Source organism: Synchiropus splendidus, chromosome 1 (assembly GCF_027744825.2).
Source record: "Synchiropus splendidus isolate RoL2022-P1 chromosome 1, RoL_Sspl_1.0, whole genome shotgun sequence".
NCBI lineage: Eukaryota > Metazoa > Chordata > Actinopteri > Syngnathiformes > Callionymidae > Synchiropus > Synchiropus splendidus.
In genome coordinates this window covers 1,949,604-1,971,925 of record NC_071334.1, presented here as the reverse complement: position 1 = coordinate 1,971,925, position 22,322 = coordinate 1,949,604, and the positions used below count along the sequence as shown (strand labels likewise).

Genomic DNA, 22,322 nt, shown 5'->3' with positions numbered 1-22,322 from the left:
AAATTCACAAACTCAAAAGTACATTAAAAATAAAATAGCTTGATTTTCTGGTGGGTGTGCAGTTCTCTTCTTAGCCAGTTAGTGTCGCTTCATCGCCGTGCTCACTCGAGGGCGTTAAAATACAAAGCGAAGAAGAAGTTAGACTGGTCATGGCGTCTGAGGCTGCTGTTTTGAACTGGGCCGTCCAATTTAAAAACACCATGTAGAACTGAACTAAAGACCAACTCGGAATCAACGTCACACTGCTATTGTAAGTTAATAAACGAATTCTCTCTTCTATATGTATGTATGTATGTCGACTTTGTTGTCCCCCAACCCGACTTAGTTGTGTGTTTAGTGTGTTATTTATCCGTTAGCCTGCTACAGCGGCTAATGCTACCTAGCTTGCAAAGACGCGAATTGTGAAAGTATTGAAACCAAAGCTTTCTTTAAAAGCGCACTGGACTTAACGTACTATTGCAAGGTATTTTTGATGTTTAAATGGTGAAGTTTGGGGCTCGTGAGAAAGTCGGTGTTGTCCCTGTAATTGTGTTTTGAAGTCCACTTGATGGTGAGCACTGGTGTTATTTCCTAAGTCTGTGTTTCGCTTATTAGTTGAGAGGAAATCGAAACTTACTTTGCAATTACTAGCAAACGAAACTTCACGCTCTTTCAATAAGGAGCAAACGATTGGAAGTGCTTCATTTATGTGGAGAAACGGACGTGTACAAATGCTTTTGATTGAAGTTCCTTTTGTATATACTTTCTGAGAGCAACTGTCTGAACTGTAATTCTGATGGAGATTAGCTTTCTGCGTTCATGCACATTATTTCAAAATGATGGACTCACTTGTTCTCCTTACAAGATGAACGCAGTCAAGAAAACACTCCCAACTATTTTTCAAAGAGTTATATTGGGTAATTTATTTTTCATACTGGAGTGTTTTTTTCTTAAGCCTGTAAAGTCACAAAAGCTCAAGACAAGTGAACAACTGGGGTCCTATCTTGTTCGGAACACAGCTATGGAATACTACCCTCAATGATGAAAGAATAGAGATATATACAGATATATAGACATGTGCAATATATATACATTTATTGATCATCTCAGCGAAAATTCAAATGTATTGAAGCGTTGACTTAGAACAAAAATCGTTTTTGTGTGAGTGTAATGTGTCGAGTCATGTGACCAGTTCCCAGTTAAAAAATAGAAATACCCACAAATAGGCACTAAAAGTGTGAGAAATTCTTTTTTATGTAAATGGGTTTTGGTCATTTAAGTCAAGCTAAATGTATAAGTCCACAGTGGATTGAATCAGCTCCAATTGTGGGTTCATGGTGGTTACGGTGGCATGTTCCCCCAGCATTTTGAGCTTCCACGCTGCCATGAAATGCAGGTACTTACCTGCCCGTCTGGCAATAAAATCAGAATACGACACACGCTGGCATTTAACTGGTGAAAGTGGGATGGAACGCAATGGGGTTTTGCTGTGGGATGAAAGCTTATAAAAACAGCTGTGTGTCATCGTTTGTGTGATTTGTGTGTATGAAATTGGAGAATTTCCTATTATAGCAACCTTTAAACTTGAGACATGGCCTTGTCCGACGTTTATGCTGAGCCCCTTCTGACCTTCCGTTGCTTTCGAGAGTAATAAAGCGGTGCTACCTTTTTTGTTTTGTCACAGTTCTAGGCTTCCCTGGTAATCGTGCTGTGGGCTTCTCTCCACCAGGCTCAATCCAGCCCACAAAGAAGGGATGGACGCGTCCAAAAGTCCGGCCAAGTCCTTTAAACAGTCTCAACCAAGAGGAGTGAAAGCAGAGAGCCCAAAATCTTTAAACCGCTGCAGAGAACTTCCTGTAAAAGATGAGCATAACATAGGCCAGCAGGGAAATCGGGGACCAAAAACATCCACTGAAACGCCGGACAAGAAGAGAGGCCGACCCACTAGGGTGACTCGACTGACAGGAAGAGCCAGTTCGGGAGAGCGGGGCAAAGGGAAAGTGGCGGGTCCACAGCAGCAGGCAACAGAATCCCTGTCGTCCCTCTCTCCTGACAGCAGCCCCTCTACAACCACAGAGACCAGCTCTCCTGTGGTGCCCAGTACACCTGAGAAAGGCCTCGCGCAGCAGAACAAGGGCTCCATTGTCACCCCGGCAAAGTGTCAAGGTGGGCCTGCAACTGATACTTTGACTGGTGCCATGCTGAGCATTTCGCTGGATAACAGCATTGTTTTTTTTTTTTTTTTTTCCAGGGCTGAAACCTGCAGCAGCGATGCATCAGTCCATAGATGGGGCACGTCCCACTGCGGACGAAGGGCCGCTGACCGAGCAGCAGTTGGGCCTCCGACAGGCTGAGGAGCGACTTTACAGAGATTATATCCACCGACTGGTGAAAGTAAGAACAAAACTGTGGTCTCGATGTTCACATTGTTGTCGTCCCTCTCTCCTTAAGTGTGTGTCCTAATCAATTGAGTGTGGCGAGCATCTGGACCATGTGATGGGAACCATCACTCTGTCTGTATGGTGTAGCTGGTTACGCTAGCTGTTAGCAACCCAGTCTGTTACACTTCAGAATGTTGTCATTTTCAGTTAAAGAATTGTCCTCATTAACCCAACTGGACTTGTTCAGAAACAAGGCCTGCGTCATAACAGCTCATTTAATGACAGGACTGCATGAAGTCAAGACTGTGAAAACGCCACCTGAACACACGATTCATTTTTCCACACCACCATTAATTTTTTTTTCTTGTCATTTCCTACTTCATGTGTGTGCTTTTTTCCTTCATGTGACTCACTTAGTGTTTTAGCTTGACTTTTTTCCCCTTCACAGTTTATTTTTCTCTTTTCAGATCTGTCTTTTTTTCCCCTCAGTAGAGGCTTTAAGTCAATTTTCACTGACACCATGAGTGACTGAAAAAGTTGTCTGTAAGAAATAGAAAAACACTAGTGCCCAACTGGTATCAGTCTTTTTCCATGACATTACCAACTGAGATTGCACTGGACATATTTTCATGATGACGGAGCGTATTAAATATACCAGAAGAACCAGTTACTTCTGACGCATGACTTTGAAGAGGCTTTTCTGTGGCTAAACAATAGTTACCAAGGGTTAAAAAATCTGCTCAATCTCAATGACTTGACAAATAATTAGGAGATTCAAGAAAACATTAAAAAACGAAGAAAAACTTTCCATTTAATAAAACTGAATAGAGTTGAGCAGACTTGCTCTAAAATCTCTTCAGCAGGATCTTGAATTCAAGCGTTTAGCTTAAGTTGTATTGTCCAGAATCGTTGCTCGGGTGACCCACAATGATTCGCCTGCTTTGCTCCGGAGAGCCAGTGAAATGGAATGTGTGGATGAAACGGCGCTGGTCCTGTTAGCGGGAACGTGAGAGAGTGATATGAAGGTGGATCAGGTGGACTCATATGGTGGTGAAGATGTACCACGTTTTCTGAGCAGCAAGTCCTGGCTGAAGTTGTGCTTTGGAACCGCTGCCTCCCTCTGCTCTGGCCCGGGTCTGTGTCTTTGCCTCCCCTGCCGGACACCACTCTCCTCTGTCACACCGCCTGTCTCTCCTCAAATTAAAGTAGCAGTCTTCCTCCTTTCCCCGGCCCAGGCTACTCACTCATGGGGACACGATCGGAAAACAGCAGTCCACCATATTTGATTTGCATATGAGCCACTCGTGATTGGTTGGATCAGTTTGTGGGGAAAAACAAATAATCAATGCTCAAGATTAAGAAACACAGACTGTACAACCATGAATAAACAATATTCTTGTAAATGCAGTTATACAGACATGAATTTCCTCATTATTTTTGCTGGTGAAACGTGTGTTTTCCACAGGCCTCTATCGCTAACAGCAACTCTGGTCTGTTTCCACAGCAGTCTCCCGAGTATCCCAACTTCCAGTACTTATGCAAGCTGTGTTCGGTGCACATTGAGAACATCCAGGGAGCCCACAAACACATCAAAGAGAAGCGGCACAAGAAGAACATCATGGTTTGTCTCCTCGTGGAACTCTCCCCTTAAACTAGGAAAGGAAGGAAAACCGCGTGCTGTCTTGTAGGAAAAGCAGGAGGTGAACGAGCTGCGCTCTCTGCCGCCCCCCTCTGCTGCCCAGCTGAAGGCTGTCGACACTGCCGTCCTGGAAACCGCGAGGCAGCACGGCGTCTCAGAGGAAGACGTCTTGGTGCGGACGACTGTGGTCAGCAGGATGGAGGAGATCATCAAGAAACACCTGCCAGGTAGCTGCCTCCATTCTTAAGTATTTGAGTTTAAAAATCTTTTTCCCTATCAGAGGTTTTGGCAGCAAATCCTCCACCTTCACCTGTCTCCATCATCCTCTAGTCCAGTGCGCCATTGTCCTTCATTGAAAGTCCTGTAGAAAATCACTTTTAATTTCTTAAAAAAACTACTGACTCTCAGCTATTTTGCAATATTTGCTGAAACAAACTGCAGGAAATGTATTTGATTGTCTTAAAATGTCTCCATAAAGGTGCAAGCAATATGCCAAAATATGTCATGATTTATTTTTTTTACTTTAAATAACGTTTTCGATTTTATCACAATCGCTTTCGTGTGAATTTATTCTGGAGATTCACCAGACAAATCTAACATTCTTTGCTTCAACTTTCTTCATAACAACAATCATTCTTTCACTCTTTACATTTTCGTGCGCATTTATTTTGTGCTGCATTTTTTTTGCCCACGTTTAAACAACAAATCAAACTTCAAGCTAGTCTATGCCAGCTCTGCTGTGCAGACAGTCTGTGACATCATGGGACCAACAAGGAACACACCATCGTTCTATTGTGACGTTGTGTGGTCAAGTTAGAGGTGCGTCGGGTTTAATAACAACAGAAAGTTGTGCAATTGACCGGCTTCTTTGCTGTGAGAGTGTGCGGAAAGAGGAGCACCGTACTATATCATGAGCAGTGCTGCAGCGACTGACGGCTGAATCAGTGCATCAACATAGACCTATGGTGTATAAAAAGAATGTGACGGAATCCATGTCAACTTCATGATTTAATGTCATCATGTCGCCTACCCTAATCTCTGGAAAAATGAGGTGAAACTGCACCATTTCCTGCTGCGCACCTGACCCTCTCTCACGGCAAAAGCGCTGCTCGAGTCACTCCATTCATACCTCCGTCCTCCTCCGCTATAAACCGCTGGCTGTCTTTTTTTTCCAGGCATCTCCAGCATCCCACATTTTATTGTTCTGGTTTAAAGAACCCACAGAAAGACCTCGTCCATATCTCGGGACGAAGAATATTGCTTGCAAATATGCTCATCTCTGGAATAAAAAGAACTCGTAGAGGGAGATAAGATGCCATGTTTTGCACTAAAAATCAATTCTCTTTATTTCCAGCTTGTAGTCTTCGTCTCTATGGTTCATGTCTCACACGATTTGCCTTCAAGACCAGCGATATCAACATCGATGTCACCTACCCCTCCTCAGTAAGTCTGCCATCCTCTTTCCGAGGTCGGCCTGTGCATGCCACAATTTGAACTCCAGCACACACCACAATGCTTGCTAAAAGACTGCTAAATTGCTTTTCTATTGCTGAAGGTCACCTTGCTGCTGTGTGGGCTGCGTGCTTTTTTATTTTCTCTATGATATGAATGAATTGTGAATTTTTCCGTAGCCAACATCCAGTGTGTGCACGGAGGGAAAGTGTTGCAGTGGGGACCCATTTCGCTGCAGCACTCCCACACCAGAGTTTGCGTTCGGCTCAGGAAAGATTTGAGATTTTCAGCCCGGGCTCTAAAAGCACGTGTTTGCGAACGATCCGACTGAAGTGAATGGCGGGTTTCAGAGTGAGTTCTGTTAAGTTTTCCTTGTTTTTTTCTGTTTGGTCCAAATGTGCGGCGACACTGAGCAGAAGAGGGTAGGGGTTCCACAAACTGCGCTATTGCCGTTCATTAAAATTAAATAGTCAGGCAATCCAATGTTTGTGAGTATATGTAATTCACATTTTGAAGTGTAAATGGAACATGGACTGCAACGCCACGCTGCATGAAACACCAAAGCCAAGTGAGCTAGAGTTTATGATCGTTGTTTTAGTTATACTTTTAACACAAGAAACTCAACAGTGGTCTCTCTCGATATGATGAGAACCACCCATGCGACTGCCCCAATCTTTGATCCGCTTATGTAGGATTGGTTCGAGCTGCTGCGAGAGAAATGGCTCAGATGCTGGAGGATTTATTTTCATGGCGTTTCATTCCAGAAGACGCTCAATAAGTTAGGTTTCCATCCGATGACATAAGTAGTTCTGTGGATTTCAAGTACTTGAATGACTGTGTCTGACTATTAACACTGCATATGTCAGTCTGTAGGCAGGACGAGAAAGTGAAATCTCTCTTATTAGCTTTGACTCAGGCTCTGTGGTGTCGTTCAAGTGCGTCTGAATTGAGCCTTATTTTTGATCTGGTTTCACAGTGGTTTCACGCCCGACTGCAGCTGCTGACCACTTTCTGTTTCATAATCAATGTGGGAAAACAGCAGAGAAAAAAGTGTTTTTAAATATTGCCCACAATCCCAGCCATATATGTGGCCGAAACTGAGTACAGTGGTACCTGGGTTCTCGACCACAGTCCGTTCCAGACGGCCGTTCGAGAAGCGATTTGTTCGAAATCTGAACCGTTTTTTCCCATTACAATGAATGGAAAAAGAACTAATGCGTTCCAAGCCTTAAACTAGTCTTTTGTAGGAGTGAATGTCGAGTGTCTGCTGCAGGTGGCTGTTCCTCTATGTGTGTGGCCGCTGCATGTGGGAGGGGTTGCCGAGTGAGTGACGTCTCTCCAGAAGTGAAGAGGTGCCCGGTGCGTGTCCAGCTCTGAATGTGCGCTTCTGTGCAGTTTGGCTGTGACCAAGTCATAAACCAAGTCACGCTCTGTCCCAGACTGGCCTCATCCCTGTCCCAGCTCCAGCCCACAACAGGACATCAAACCCTGGAGTGAGCGCTCCAGCACCTCCCCTGTGACACTCGACCACGGTCCAGTGTGGAGACAGGAAAGGTTTTACACCTCAACATGAAGAAAAAACAGTCAGTAAATGGAGCTAACGGGACACGTCTGCATACAGAGGCTGCGTTATACACAATAACAAGCTGTGTCGTGGCTCAGCTGATCGGTGGTCAGCTGATCGGTCCATTTTTTTCCGAAGGCGTTCGAGTTCTGGATTTTTTTTCGAAATCCGAAGCAAAAAAATCTCGACATTTTTGTTAGAACTCCGATTTGCTGGAAGTCCCGGACGTTCGAAAACCACTGTACATTTGAGATCTGAGGTCATACGTGACGTGTGGAATGCAAGAGTGGCACCTGCTGGACACAGAAGATATGACCTGCCGGGTGGGGGTGCTCTAATGTCCTCAGGTTAGAGCCTGACCCACCCAGCTGTGGAAGTTTGTCCACAAAAAGGGATTGTCGCAGCGCACACTTAAACACTTCACATGAATCTTTTTATTCTTTCAGATGACCCAACCAGAGGTCCTCATTCAAGTACTTGAAATCCTCAAGAACTGCGGTGAGTATATGTCGTACTTTTAGCGGAATACGAGATTATTTTTTACTTTTTGTAAAATGTTCTCAGTTATGAATTTGTGAATCCAGTTATAATTCATTTCATTTGTGGCGCAGTTTACACCATATGCAAACAACACTGGCTTCTTATTCTGTACTAACTTTGCCTTACCGTATGTAGAGTTCTGAAATAATGCTTTGTCTGCAGTAATGTTGAGAGGTGTGTCTTGCATTCATCACAGCCTTAGACCTTACACGGCCGTTTCTTGTTTCCAGCTGAGTTTTCCGAGGTTGAGTCGGACTTCCATGCCAAAGTTCCTGCCGTTTTCTGTCATGATGTCAAGAGGTTTGAGAGCTGTCCTCCTATTAAGATAACATTTGTGTGTTTAACATGTGTGAAGTACAGTTTTGGAGTGCAAAAAGAAAATCCATTAATAGACGATTGACCAAACAACATTGGTCAATAAACAGGCTCATGCATTTTCCTGTTTCGGTGAGACGCCCGTTTTCCAAATTAGTTTAGAAGTCTACAGTCACAAAGCCTTGCTAAAGAGCTAAAGTGGCCTGCTTGGTACAAAAATGGTACAAAATGCAGTAGTGAAATGAGTTGATCGTTTCATAGGTTAATTGTCAGCATGTCTCTTGTTTTTCTATGATGTACAGTCTTGTATATCAAGATCAATGATGGAACCAAATTGTTAAAGACAGGGAATGTCTTTCAAATGAAGAGAGTCATTTTTAGTGATAAGATTTTTCATATCACTGTATTATTGTTCTGCAATTTGCTTCCATAACTGGAAGATTTTGTTTTGCACTGAGTTTTCTCAGCTTGTTTTACTTATGTTTGTCTTTTTTTTTTTTAATTTTGATCACTAATATTGAGTTTGCTCATTACATGATAAATATTTTTAGCTTTCTTCCCGTATTATTTAGTATCATCCTGATTTTTTTTTTTGTGTTGGGATGATCTGTGAGTTCTTTGTGGAGCGTGTGTGCTCATTTTGTTGGGGTGTGATGAGAGCACCAAAAGCAGTGTGCGTAGATGAAGTATTTCTGTGCACATTGCTTGGTGTCTGGCGGCACGGTAGTTTTGTCTTGAGCTTGAAGTCTTGTCTTATTGTCCCTCTCCTTGTGTTCAGTGGGCTGTTGTGCAAAGTGAGTGCAGGGAACGATGTTGCTTGCCTCACCACCAATCACCTGGCAACCCTGGCTAAACTGGAGCCTCGGTTAGTCCCGCTGGTTATGGCCTTCCGCCACTGGGCAAGGGTGAGACTCGTAGTTCTCATGCATGTAGATGACTGATGAACACAGCTGCGTTATCAGCAGAAATAGCGATGTTTCTCTTCATGTGCAGCTGTGCCATATTGATTGCCAAGCAGAAGGTGGCATCCCCTCGTACTCCTTCGCCCTCATGGTCATCTTCTTCCTGCAGCAGCGGAAAGAGCCCATCCTGCCTGTCTACCTTGGCCACTGGGTGAGTGAAAAAGAGGGGGAAAAAATAGAAAAAACCACGTACATCTGTTGGATTTGAGTGTCACCACTGATGATTTCAGATCGAAGGCTTTCATTTGAAGCATGTGGACGAGTATCATCTCACTGGAATCTCGCGGGACATGTTCGTCCGATGGGAGCACAGGCCTCCGGCCTCCACAGAGGAACGAGGAGGGGAGAATAGAAATGACCCACGGGGAGATGGCAGAGCTAAACAGGAGCACAGGAGAACAGAGGACACAGAGTCTGTGGTGGGCCTGGTGAGCACCAGCACTCTTAAAGTTTGTGTCAATGCTGTCTTCTAATCCTCAATGCATCTTCCTCAAGTCTCGGCTGACGTTGAACATGGGCAAAGGCGTGTCACTGGGACAATTGTGGTTGGAGCTGCTGCGCTTTTACACACTGGAGTTTGCTCTGGAAGAATACATCATCAGCATCCGAGTGAAGGAGCTGCTCTCCCGAGAAATGAAGAACTGGCCTCGTCGCAGGCTCGCTATTGAAGGTAAGAACCTGGTGTGTCGCCACCACAGGTGCTGCATGTTTTCTTTTTAGCTCTCAAAAAACAAGAATGATTCCAAAATTGTTGGTCAATGTCAAGAGAGGACTTGTTCTCTTGTGAAGATCCTTTTGCCTTGAAGAGGAATGTTGCACGAAGCTTGAACAGCCAAATGGTGTTCGAGTACATCCAGGAAAGATTCCGTGCTGCGTACAAGTACTTCGCCTGTCCACAGAGAAGAGGACAAAGCCCGAAAACTGGAAAACCAAAGGAGGGAAGTGGGAGGAAAGAGTCCCTGTGTGTGAGGAAAGACGGCAACAGTCGGAATGTTGCAAAGAGCGCCCAGAAGGGGCAGCGTGTCGTGATGGACGACGGGGCATCAGAGAGCGACGATGAAGACAGTTTAGATGGTAAGAAGACCCTGGAGGCTGGACTCAAGGACCTGGCCCTCGGTGAAGAGGTGCACTCCAGAGACAAGCCAGGGACGCCTTCTTTCTCTCCCAATGGGCTGCTGGACAGCGACAAAGAGGACCAGAAAGAGGCTAGTGTTGTGTCTGGAAGACCAGAGGAGCTGCACTATGTGTTCGACAAGATGAGCTTCACGGGCGGGAAGGTAATAGTGATGTCTAATGTCTCCGTTAACTTGGATAGGTCTCTGCGTTGGCTTACGTGGCTCTCTGTTGTCCAGCCTCCGACCGTCGTGTGCAGCATCTGCAAGCGTGATGGTCACCTGAAAGACGAGTGTCCCGAAGACTTCAAGAAGATTGAGCTGAAGCCGCTGCCCCCGATGAACGACCGGTTCAGAGACATTCTCGACCGGCTGACGGAGCTGTGCTACAGTAAGTGTCACTTTTTAAAAACTCTGCATCATGAGTCTGCGTGCTGTGTCAGTCATGTTGAATTCCTGGTTTCCTGTCATCCAGATGAACTATCACCATCCCATGTGGAGCAGCAGAAGAGAGAGCAGATCCTCGCCAGTCTAGAACGGTTCATCAGAAAAGAGTACAACGGTTTGTTGAAACACGAGACCATTTCTGAGCTTCCAGTACTAATATTGTTCATGAGATCATAAATACTTGGTTGAAGGTCATAGAAAAGTCTATGGCCCACCAACATTGACCACCATGTGCTTTGTGGCCCTCAGTTTGCTGCTTATGTGATCTGATTTCTCATCCTAAATGTCCCACCAGGTTGTTGTCTGGTCGTGTCCTTTTCTTGTCCTGCTTTGGTCGGATTATGTAAATCCAAATATTTCTTGATTTTTTTCTTCCTCTCTAGCTTCAAACTTAAGCTTCATGTTTGTGATTGGTCTGCAGATAAAGCAAAGTTGTGTCTCTTTGGCTCCTCCAAGAATGGTTTCGGCTTCCACGATAGCGACCTGGACATCTGCATGACTCTGGAGGGACACGAGACTGCCGAGGTGCGGCACACTTTTGAATCCATTTCGATTCTGTTAAGAAGGTGAGGATCAAAACCCGTCTCTTCCCCTGTGAACAGAATCTGAACTCTAAGGATATCATCGAAGGTCTCGCCAAGGTTCTGAAGAAGCACACCGGTGAGCAAATGCCACCTTACTCAGCCACACTTCAGTTCTGCCCTGTGAGCAGATGATTCTTTCACTGGGAATTGTACGCCTTCAGTCAAGCTTTTGGCAAACAGCCTGTCGGGATTTCCTGGAGATGCCCTACTTTTGAGGATTCACTCTTATTCCCCCACTGTTTCCCACATTCACTTTGCTAAACGTGATTTTCAAAAGGATTTGCTGACTTTGGTTGTAGAGACACTGTCTGAAGAGCCGAACACCTAAATAACAAAGAGGAATCTCTTTATTTAGTAGTGACCTTGCTATTCTGCGTTCATGTGATGTCACTCCTTAAACCCCAGGTCTGAGGAACATCCTGCCCATCACAACTGCCAAAGTGCCTATAGTGAAGTTTGAACACAGACAGAGTGGACTGGAGGGTGACATCAGCCTCTACAACACTCTGGTGAGTCAGCACCCGAGAGGTCTTCCACCTGCGTCTCTTATTTTGAACCTGAGAGAAAATTCTCCTTGCAGGCGCAACACAACACCAGAATGCTGGCAACGTACGCAGCGCTGGACACTCGGGTCCAGTACCTTGGCTTCACGATGAAGTTCTTTGCAAAGGTAGGAGCTGTTTAGTACTTCATCACAAAATGTTTCCATTTTCCTCTTTCCAATCTTTTCCCCATAATTCAGCACAGATAGTTTTCTTCAAAATAAACCTCAAAAAACAAAACTCCGTTGTAATGACACACTGGGTCGTGCCTCTCTTGCTGCTTCTAAACTTGTCAGCTGCCTAATATTGTCCTCTGTGCCGATGTAGCGCTGCGACATTGGCGATGCGTCCAGAGGAAGTCTTTCTTCGTACGCCTACATCCTCATGGTGCTTTACTTCCTGCAGCAGAGACAGCCGCCTGTCATCCCCGTCCTGCAGGAGGTAACTGATCTCATCTTGGCTCTTCATGTCGATGACATGTGTCATAACTTTGTAAGTTCTGTACCGACAGGGAAAATAGTTCTGTTTTGAAAGTGTTTGTTCTCGGGGTCGAGGATCATTTTCAGGCTCAGAATACTGAGTTGTGGCTTTGGTTTTTCATTCAGATCTTTGATGGCGACACTGCGCCCCAGAGGATGGTGGATGGATGGAACGCTTACTTTTTTGATGACCTGGACAACTTGGTGAGAACCTTCCATGAATGGACTTCTGTTTCATTTGGAGGCAGATAAAAGGAATGTTAAGTTGAAACACTGAGCACGAGCTGAGAAACGATCCGCTGCTGTCTGCATTTGAGGTTTAACTGAGGCAACCGAAAAGCCTGATCCAATCGTGTGGCTATGTTGTTTCAACCACTGTCATTTTGAAGTCCCAGTTATCTCCACTGGAACCACACCGACTAACTGACCCGTGTCTTGGTGCAGCGCCAGCGTCTGTCACAGCAGCAGCCCAACACAGAGTCAGTGGGGGAACTTTGGCTGGGCCTGCTGCGCTTCTACACCGAGGAGTTCGACTTCAAGGAACACGTCATCAGCATCCGCCAGAGGAAGCGACTCACCACCTTCGAGAAGCAGTGGACCAGCAAATGCATCGCCATCGAGGGTAAAAGCCCTGACCACGTTTCGCACTGGTTTGGCTTCTGCAGCTTCACTCACTCCATCTCTCTTTCCGCAGATCCCTTCGATTTGAATCACAATCTCGGCGCCGGAGTTTCACGCAAAAGTGAGTCGCCGTGACGGAGATGGCGTTGAGCCTCCCAAATTATGTTTGACTTCTGGTACCTTGCTTCCCTTTTGATTTCTGCTCTGTTATGATGAGCAGAAGCTGCTTACCAGTGGTTCGATCTGTTGAATTAGGTGTTGGTTTCATTCTTCCCTGAACAACATGTAAACTGGCATTTGAGACAGAATTTCCTGTGGTTGAAAGAGTGCTGACTGGTGGCTGTAAGCTTGGACACAGTATTTGTCCTGCAAATGTTGGGGAATTCTTCCGTCAACCCGAGTACTCCAGACTCTTTAATAATTATCCCTGCAAAGGCTGACACCAGAAATAATGGACAGCACATGGTTTCTTGAATCTGGAACGTTTATTTATTTTACTTTTCCTGTGATGCCTGGGACTTTAATTGACAATCAAAATGATCTGTCAGTCTCAGTTTTGCTGCTTTGCCGTTTTGATGCCCAAGTTGGCCCTCACCGCTTCTGGGGAGAAGAGTCATCTGTTTTATCTCCTCTGCTATGGTTTGTGCTCCAGTGACCAACTTCATCATGAAGGCGTTCATCAACGGGAGGAAGTTGTTTGGAACGCCGTTCTTCCCCATCTGTGGAAATGAAGCGGTAAACTCCAGAGCCTCGTCTTCTGTGTCTTGTCTGGATCACATTTCTTAGCCAGAACGTGTGTGTGTGTGTGTGTGGTGTCCCTCTGCAGGCCTACTTCTTTGACTCCAGAGTGTTGACTGACGGGGAGTTGGCCCCTAACGACCGTTGCTGCCGGATCTGTGGGAAGATCGGGCACTACATGAAGGACTGCCCAAAGAGACGCAGGTTTGCCTTGTGTCCTGACGCTTCAGTTTGGGTTCGAAACAGTCGGGAAGCATTCAGTTGGTGGTCGTAATGTTCTCCTCAGGATAAAGAAGAAGGAGAACGACAAGGAAGAGGACGTGAAGGAGGACGAGCGGGAGCAGAAGGACAGGCGGTGCTTCCAGTGCGGTGACATGGGACACGTGAGGCGGGACTGTCCCGAGTACCGGCACCTGAAACAGCGACCCTCAGGGCCCCCAGGTATCACGACCCAACTGGCAGTTGAAGCGTTGAACCAGTCGCTAACATGCGTCCTGCCCTCAGCTCCTCACATGGTACGAACCATCACCAACTCCCAGTCCATCCCTGTTCCCCAGACGGCTTCAGGCGGACCTGGCCGGACCAGGCTCTCCTCGGAATGTGTGAGTTCTCGCAGAGGTTTCTTGCTCACGCGAAATGAGTGTTTGGGATTCTGTGGCTGCTTTGAGACTCTTCCATCAGAGCACACTGTATAGTATCCCTGCTGCCGAGTGGCTAAGCAAAGTAGCATCCGAGCTCCTGGTCTCAAGTCCAAGAGACCAGGGGTCACCAACCTTCAGGCACCTGCAAGCTACTTCAAGAGCATTGTGTGACCCGAAGGCCACCCATCCCTGTGGTACAGTCAGATCCTCTGATACACTAATGATTCGTGACAATAACACCATCTGTGAGTGAAGAAGGAAGGACTCCACCTGTCCCCCCCACCCCCTTTTTTTTTTTTTTTTTTTTTAGGCTGATGCGGATTTTAGATTTTTTTTTTTTCTTTTTTCCCCTCCTCGACTAAATCACACACAAAAGTCACTTTTTTTGATTAATTACAAAAATACGGAAATAATTAGCTACAAAATAACTAATACTGAACGAGACTTATAGAATATAGAATAGAAAACATTGCCACTTTTAATGCAAATGAATGACAAGCAATACAAAGGGCAAGTGCTTATATTAAGCACTTCATGACCTTTATTCCCTGTTTGACCGATCCAACCCCCAATGTTAACTTCCCTTGTTAAATGGCTTCTAACCTGACAGGCTGCTCCTCTTGTCATCGACTGCATGTCCAGGGAGTACTGGGCTCCAGGTGCTACTAGCTGCTGATGACGCACCTCTGCTCTTCAACAACAGAACCGTAAACTCCATTAGCATTGGTGTGCCTGTGGTTAGTGCAGGTTAGCATTCTTTCATGAGCCTTTTGGTAGCGCTCCAATTCGCCGCGCTGATTTGATGCCAATCGTCATGTTGGAACGCTGTGTCTGAGTCATCAGTGCGCACGTTGCGAACAGCTTCTCAGTTGGAGAAGTGCTGCTGAACAACCGGCATCCTGGCTGGCTAGTTCTCATGTCTGCAGCTCCAGCTCGGCTCGAACGGCGGGGCTTCAAGTAGAAATGCCTGCTTTGTCTGGTCATTTTTACATTGAAATTTAAAATAATAATAACACTAATATGAAAGCCTATCATGTATCGGCCGATCATGATGACGTGATAAACGCACATATCGCCACAGATAAATCGGCCGGTTGATCGTTGACCTCCAGGAGGCCGTGACCTGGTCTTGTGTTCTTTGTTCCCAGTCGGACACACGCCAGACTCCGCCGTACTCCCCGCAGCCGACCCCTCAGACGTCCTCCAGCTCTCCGCAGTCCTCCCACAGCAAGACCTCCGCCTCCCAGAAGCAACCCATGCATCACCAGGTCCCACTCTCGCTCTTTGGTTTCCCGAACCAGCACCCGGCCCAGTACCACGCGGGGACCCTCACCACGCTGGGCCTCCTGCCCTCTCACCAGCCCCAGCCTCATCACCCTCTGCAGCTCCCGGCCACTTCCTGGCCCATCCACGGCCCGGTGCTGACCTCGTCCTCGCCCACCGGACCCTCCCCGCCCGGCTTCAGATTTGCGGTTCGCCCGCCGGCGGGTAACGGCACCCCGGCCAGCTCGGCCGCCAATCCCATGAACCTCAACGACCCCAGCATCATCTTTGCTCAGCCGGCGGGGAGGCAGCTGGGCGTGAGTGGCTCGGGCCGGGACTCACACTGGCACAATCACCTGGCACAGTCTGGGTCACTCATGGGGAACGGTTCCGTGGTCAAGTCAGGTATTCACTGGGTGATGTTGGGTGGCACTGTCTCTCTCCCCCCACACCAAAGCTCTTCCTCTCTACCTGATGTGCTCGCACCCCTCTCAACCCACTCATCTCTCCGCAGATTCCACTCACCCGCCGCAGTTTGTTGGTGTGACTCAAGGCTCTCGGACCTGGGAGCACAGCAAAACGTCCCAGTACTCTCTGCCCCCCTCGTCCTGGTCCTTCCGGATGCCCCACAACTTCATCCAGCAGGGGAACAGTGGCTTCCAACCTGGTGAGTCTTCCGACGAGCCAGGTGGTGCGGCGGCTCGCGCAGGCTCTCACAGTGACTCCTCTCTCTGTGGGCAGGATCCATGGTGCACCCCGGACCAGGCTTCCCGCTGGTGCCACACGTCCGGCACCCAGTCAACCTGAATTTTATCCAGCAGAAGAAGTGAAAAGTTTCACGATCGGCGCGATGTACTGCATCTTTTCACCACCGGGGTTTTTAAAAATGAATTTTATCATTTTGTACAGTTTTTATGGTTTTATTTTTGCTCCCTCCTTCGGCCCCATTACTTTGATTTGTGATACAAATAACTATTTTAATACCCCTGTTTTTTAGGGGGGTTGAAACGTGTTTTATGTGTAAAGAAAAGCAGAATGACAAAAAAAAAGGCAAACCTTTATTTTTTTTAAGCCACATTCATACTTTGCTTGCCACAGATGAAGGTTTTTTCAAGCAGACTTTTGTTTCTAAAACAGTCTACCATGTCACCTGGAAATTGTAGTGCCAAACGCCGGGTTTAAAAAAAGGAAAACATTAAAAAGAAAAACAACAGTGTTTCTTTTTCTTCAGTGTTTGGCTGCGGCTGGAGGTGAGACACAGCACTATCAAACACCTGTGAGTCTGAATGTCCTCTGACTCGTGGTGACTTCTTGTTGAGCCCTACAGCTGCTGCACAAATCGAGTCTGTAGCGACCCACTGGCCAGGACACGTGGCCAGCCAGCCATAGTCTTGGGGTCTGACTGAACTCAGTCAGGCCATGAGCATGAGAATCAAGCAGCAGCATCATCATCATCATCATCATCATCATCATCATCGGTGGCTGGTGAGCACATCTCTGATTGGTCTTGGTCGCACCGCTGCCTCAGATCACACCTGTGTCCAGGTGCAGGGAGCTCCAGCACCTCACTGATGCCAACCCTGCTCCGAATCTGAGTTAGGTCTAAGGTGAGAGGACAGTCTTGTTCCAGCTGAAAGACCTGCCTCATCATTCTTAGACAAGTCTTGAGAAGCATGAAAGCTGAAGGAGGCACTTTAGGTCACATGTCACCGTCCATTTCCTCTTTGCTCCCGAGTTCACACAGTGATGGCGGAGCTGATCCCAAGTGGAGAATCAACTTCACATCCATCAGATCAATGAGGTTATGGTCCCTTCAGGAAGAGCTGGTGAGACACAAAGGTTCCCACACTGTTGTCTACTTCAGGTTCACAAACGTGCACTTGGACCTGAGCCAAACATTGACTCCAGCATGGAGAGGCTGAGTGAAGGAGGTCTGGACTCTGTGGAGGAGGGTCATGGTGTCAGTGACGCTGTAGAAGGAGAGGAGCCCTGCAGAGTGATCCAGGTACACTCCCACTCTGGAGGAGGGAAGAGTTGGGATTTCAGTTGGGATGCTCTTGTTTCTAAGTGGCCCACAGTAGTTAAAATGATGATGAAAGTTATGCAAGTCAAAGGTCTGAGAAATAGCTGCACATGGTATAATGAGAGGTTTAAAGTTTATTACAAAGTTACATGCGTTAATCTTTGAACAAACCAGATCCATTTCAGTTGTCACCATCTGTGAACTGTCCCCTGCACTGGCGGGAGATTTGGGGCTGGACCAGCTCAAACCTCCACCCGCACGCGGTTCCTTTTGTTTCTCTGACTTTGTCGTTATGTTTTTAATCTTCGGAAGCTACATGTATATTCACCAATGTTGTTGCAATCACATAATGTCAACCCCTTTCATTCCTCTGGTTCGTAACGGTGTTTTCTTTGACCTCATTTCCGGGTGAGGGGAAATGAGGTCAAAGAAAACCTTCTTCTCCCAGAATGCTCGGGCGGCCTGGTGCTCTTTGTTCGTGGATCCTCCGGCGGATGGAATGTCCTCCACAGGTGGAAAGGTTCCTTCAAGCGGCGGCTGATAACTGAGCGAATGTCTCTGCTGATCCCACACTGCCTTCTTTGTTCCTCTCCTGAACCTCAGCTCTCCTCCACCGAGCCTGCTTTCTCTCATATATAGTCACATATATCGAGCGTGACTCACAATGACAGTGCAGCCGCAGGTGACTCCGCATCCTCAGAACGTTAGGTTGTACGAGTCTAGTCGAGTGACAGGTGCAGTGGTCAGTAGAGGGAGCCGCCTCACAGCTCACCTCAGCATGTTGAATGTCATATCAATAATAAGATCTTCCATTCTTCAGTGTGTCCCCCCAGTAGCTCCTCTCCAGGGCAATGAACCCTCCATATTCGGGCGCACTCGACCTGCGCTCTGAGCTGAGTAGGATTGACATCACTTCATCTGCCTCGGTACTGCGTTTCACGACACAGCCAAGGGGTCAAGTGAGGCCGACTGGCGGGTCGAGTCGCTGGAGTGAAGTGAAAATAAACTATTCATCACTATAGTCGTCAATGTTGAAAGAGGATACAAGACACGGAATTTTCTAAACACTGTGAAATAATCCGTTTCATGTTCGCGCACTATTAACAATTCTTTTTTATATTTACTCATGAATCCTGTGCAGAGCACTTCTGTGTCTGACTGCTATTTGAATGTGTGTATTGCCTGACTTTCTGTATGCTATATCTAACATAAATTCTGAATAATATGAAGCGGTGTCAATGAATAAGCAACTTTTAGCTGTCGTTTGTGTTAAATTTAATGTATTGAGATCTGTTGAATGTTAAACTTTCTCAGCGCCTCCTAGGTTGTTGTTCCACCAGCCGCCACTACTCAGGTGTGTGTGTGTGTGTCCCTGCAGGTGTCCAGCAGCGGCTGGTGATGAAAGAAGAAGAAGCTGCTACTGAGCAGCAGGAGTGCAGCTCCAGTCTGGATCAGGAGGGACAAGAACCTCCTCTCATTAAAGAAGAACCAGAAGAAGATCTAGACCAAATCAAAGAAGAGGCCACCCAGTTCTCCCTCACTCCTGTCCAGGTGAAGAGTGAAGATGATGGAGCAACCAGCAGCTGGACTCAACACATGAAGACAGAAGCTGATGGAGACACCTGTGGAGGAGCAGAAGCAGCCAGTGACTTGGATACACCTCTCCTCCCTGACCACCAGAGGTCGCCTTGTTCTGACTCTGACACTGATGACAGTGAGGACTGGAGAGACACCAGAGACACTCAATCAGTTTTGAGGTCGGTGAAGATTCCAGAGGTTCACGTCAGTGGGAAGAAAGATGATCCTGAATCACTGATCTGATCTGATCTGGATGTGGACAGAAATGTTCATCAAAGACTGGACTGAGTCAACACGTGAAATCCTGCTGAGGACTTTTGTTCTGTCCTATTTGGAGAAAATGTTTGGAAGGATACATGACCTGAGCACTCGCATGAGACTGCACACTGGAGAAACACCTTTCAGCTGCTCTCAGTGCAGTCAGTGTTTTAAGCACTGACTGCACAGTGCTTAAAACACGGCCAGAATTCTGCTCATGTATTGGACTCCTCTGTCAAGGAACACATGTCTTGGATATAACTTGTTGGTTTCTTGGTAGAGTCATTCACACGAGTGATCGGACGCGTGGGAGGTGTATTTCCAACAGGGGAAAAGCACCTACCTTCCCCCAAGTGAAGGAATGTGCAAGATACAGAACCTCTGGGACAGCGATGGGTGAGGAGGATGAGGAGGAGGAATTCTGGAGCCAGGCAGAGACGGGACGAGCCAATCAGAGGAGTGGAGCCCAGTCATCAGTTCACAGATTCAAAATGGGCAACAACAAGAGGATTCATCAACGTCGCTCCAAACCCAGGGGGGTTGGCAAAAGACCTGGGATTTGGCTCCATGGCAACCTGGACCTCAAGAGACCAGGACCAAACAGTGGAGACCCCAAGATGAACTGAAATGAGAGTTAGAAGGGTCAGGGCCAGAGGTGTGTCCCATTTCTCCCCCTCACACTGGGCTCTGCACGTCACGTGTCAGTGTGGCGTGTCCCACTCCTCCTCACTGGCCCTTCACCACTTGAAATGGTCCCTTCAAACCCAGGGAGCTCCGGAGCTGACTTGAAACCTGGGAAGATGAAGTGTGGAGAGATGTCCAGGACACTGTTGGAAAATACACCTTCAGTGCATCTTCCACACGTCCGTTTAATCGTAAGAACAACTATCAAGAAACCAAGTTAAAAATACTTTCCCCCACAAACTCAGGATCAGATCAGGCGGATTGGACCGGTCCAGCGGTTAAACGGCTCAACGATTGCTCCTTGGTCCTCACAGCAGGTGGTGTGGGAATATACACCTTCAATGCTCAGGTATCTTCCGCCTTGGCTCAAGTGGTGACGAAGTGTAGATGACCCAATCCATCCTTTTGGTGGCCTGATTCTGTCAACGCGTCCGTTCTCCACCTGGTCATTTGGTTCACGACCTCCGTAGATGATCTCCAGAAGGTTGGTTGCCATTTAAAACACACTCCACATGTTCTTTCATGGATACGGGGCCAATGTGAGGATACCTTCCCCTTACTCACCGCATCTGTTGAATTCAATCTGTTTGTTATTTAACAAAACATTGCAAAGTAATTCCATTCAAGAACACAACTTGATGCCTATATTTATGTAATAATAGGTCATTATTCTAAAGGGAATAGATTGATTATATTGTGTGATACTAATGAAGTACAGGGGACATATGGCGCATGTGTCTCTGCAACGTGAGTATGTCTTAATCAAACGCTTGCAGCGTGTGCAGAATTATTTACAGATTTACAGAAGTTGACTAATCTATGGAGAAACAGACGTCTGCACCCAGGATGACCCGCTGACTCGACCAAAAAGGACAACAGCAACCGCCACCTCGAAACCGCCAACACCCAAGTGGAAAGTTACTGAAGACAACACCCCGAATAGTATAAGAAGGAGGAGTGGTCATCTGGATGTGTGCTTCTACTGGTGTCTGACCTGTAAGTCACGACTCTTGTTGTGCTGCAGACTCTACCCAGAGAAGAGCCCGGATCGATCTGTATTTTGCCTTGGCTGATTGTTTGCTACGCTGAGAATAAACCAGACTGATTATTGGTATGTTGAAGCTTCTTTATTGACAACCACCTGGAACAACGGACACAATTGGTAGGAAGAGTTAACGGCGAAGCCATCGAACTATTTCCTACAATTCCCATAGTGCTTCCCGCCTTTCATGACTCTCTCACTCCACACATACAGTACAGGGCCAGACTGAGGTGACCTCACCCAACAGCGTCTGTTGGCTCTCTCACTGGACAAGGCATTATAAAGCAGTTTATTCAATAACACAAGGTAACTTCATTCCCATACTTAGAAGTAGAACATTATTATTCCCATAACACCAAAGGATCTGATTTCACAACCATGTTGGACAGGACAACAGGGACATGTTAGTGGCCAGGACCACTCTTCCCTTCCTCTGGTGTCACCCGTCAGCCAGCCAAATGCTCCACCGTGTCCCACAACACGAACAATGCAACATGGATGTTCCACAGTAGGTTTGGATTTCTCCTGAACAAACAACAGTGGGCTAGCATCCAGGCTAACGTTAGCATCCTCACACCTCTGACACATCGATCACCGCAACATAGGCTCCGCCCATTTCTTCTCCGCTGGTTCGGCAGCCAATGACACGCCGTCTTTACGCGTGACGTCATCAAGTCTCACTCACTTCACTTGTGTGGCGGAGTTGCTGACCCGGGGCTCTGTGCGGGCCATGAGACTCCTCTGTCCTGGGATACACTCTATTGCATTTTAACTCGGTTTCTTTCACCGCTATGCGGACGCGTGGAAGACACACAGGAGGTGTATTATCCAACAACGGAAGGAAGGTGATCCTGCTGCAGATGGAGACCCAGAGAGCAGGTACACACACACACACACACCTGTTTGTATTCCTATAATAAACCTAACCTAAACATCCAAAACATGTGGCTCACCTGAACCAGGGCTCTGAACCAAAGTGAAACCCAATCATACCCAATATTACGATGTTTTCATCCTCAAATCGAGGTGTGGACCCGTGAGGACCAAGACAAAAGGTTCCCACGAGGGTAGTGTTTTGTCAAGAATTGCTCCCCCACTCCTTGAAAGCGCTAGTCGCAGACCTGCTTGTCCTGGGAACCGTGACGCTTGAAACGAAGTAGGAAGGTGTGAAGGAACAGGCGCGTGCTCGGCGGGAGGTCAGCGACTCCAACACCTTTTTGTTGTTTTGATAAGCGAGGTGACGGCTGCTCCTCAGGGAACATGTGGCTGTCGTGGGTCTGCGTGGTCTCTGTTGCGGTTTCTGCTCGTAGACCACTTATTCCTCGATCTTCCGTCGTCATCAGTAAAATGTTCTGGTCGTCCATAAAAGAGTAATACTTTGTATTTTCCCTTTTACTCTTCGTATCACACTCGTCTTGCCGTTTTCTCGTTCAGTTCTCAACAACAACCCACGTGCTCAGTAGAAACGTACATATGAA

The 22,322-nt window shown here is 47.0% G+C and overlaps 1 protein-coding gene across 3 annotated transcripts; it reads left to right on the top strand.

Moving 5' to 3' along the window:
* The first annotated feature begins 127 nt into the window (after positions 1 to 127).
* Positions 128 to 20,896, top strand: tut4 (terminal uridylyl transferase 4). Of its 3 annotated transcripts, XM_053853265.1 has the most exons (30): positions 128 to 250; positions 1,664 to 2,145; positions 2,231 to 2,373; positions 3,865 to 3,981; positions 4,049 to 4,226; positions 5,354 to 5,442; positions 7,462 to 7,513; positions 7,786 to 7,855; positions 8,649 to 8,775; positions 8,864 to 8,983; positions 9,063 to 9,260; positions 9,328 to 9,502; positions 9,622 to 10,109; positions 10,185 to 10,335; positions 10,420 to 10,506; positions 10,813 to 10,916; positions 10,994 to 11,051; positions 11,381 to 11,484; positions 11,556 to 11,645; positions 11,845 to 11,958; positions 12,123 to 12,200; positions 12,441 to 12,618; positions 12,691 to 12,738; positions 13,270 to 13,352; positions 13,444 to 13,559; positions 13,642 to 13,796; positions 13,860 to 13,957; positions 15,145 to 15,664; positions 15,774 to 15,926; positions 16,001 to 16,245. In XM_053853265.1, the coding sequence occupies exons 2-30, from the start codon at positions 1,734 to 1,736 to the stop codon at positions 16,087 to 16,089; spliced, it is 4,395 nt and encodes a 1,464-aa protein (XP_053709240.1). In that variant the 5' UTR covers positions 128 to 250; positions 1,664 to 1,733; the 3' UTR covers positions 16,090 to 16,245. The 3 variants fall into 3 exon arrangements, with proteins under 3 accessions (XP_053709240.1, XP_053709221.1, XP_053709230.1); XM_053853246.1 differs by having other exon boundaries at positions 15,145 to 15,926; positions 16,001 to 20,896; XM_053853255.1 differs by having other exon boundaries at positions 12,441 to 12,738.
* The last annotated feature ends 1,426 nt before the right edge of the window (positions 20,897 to 22,322 follow it).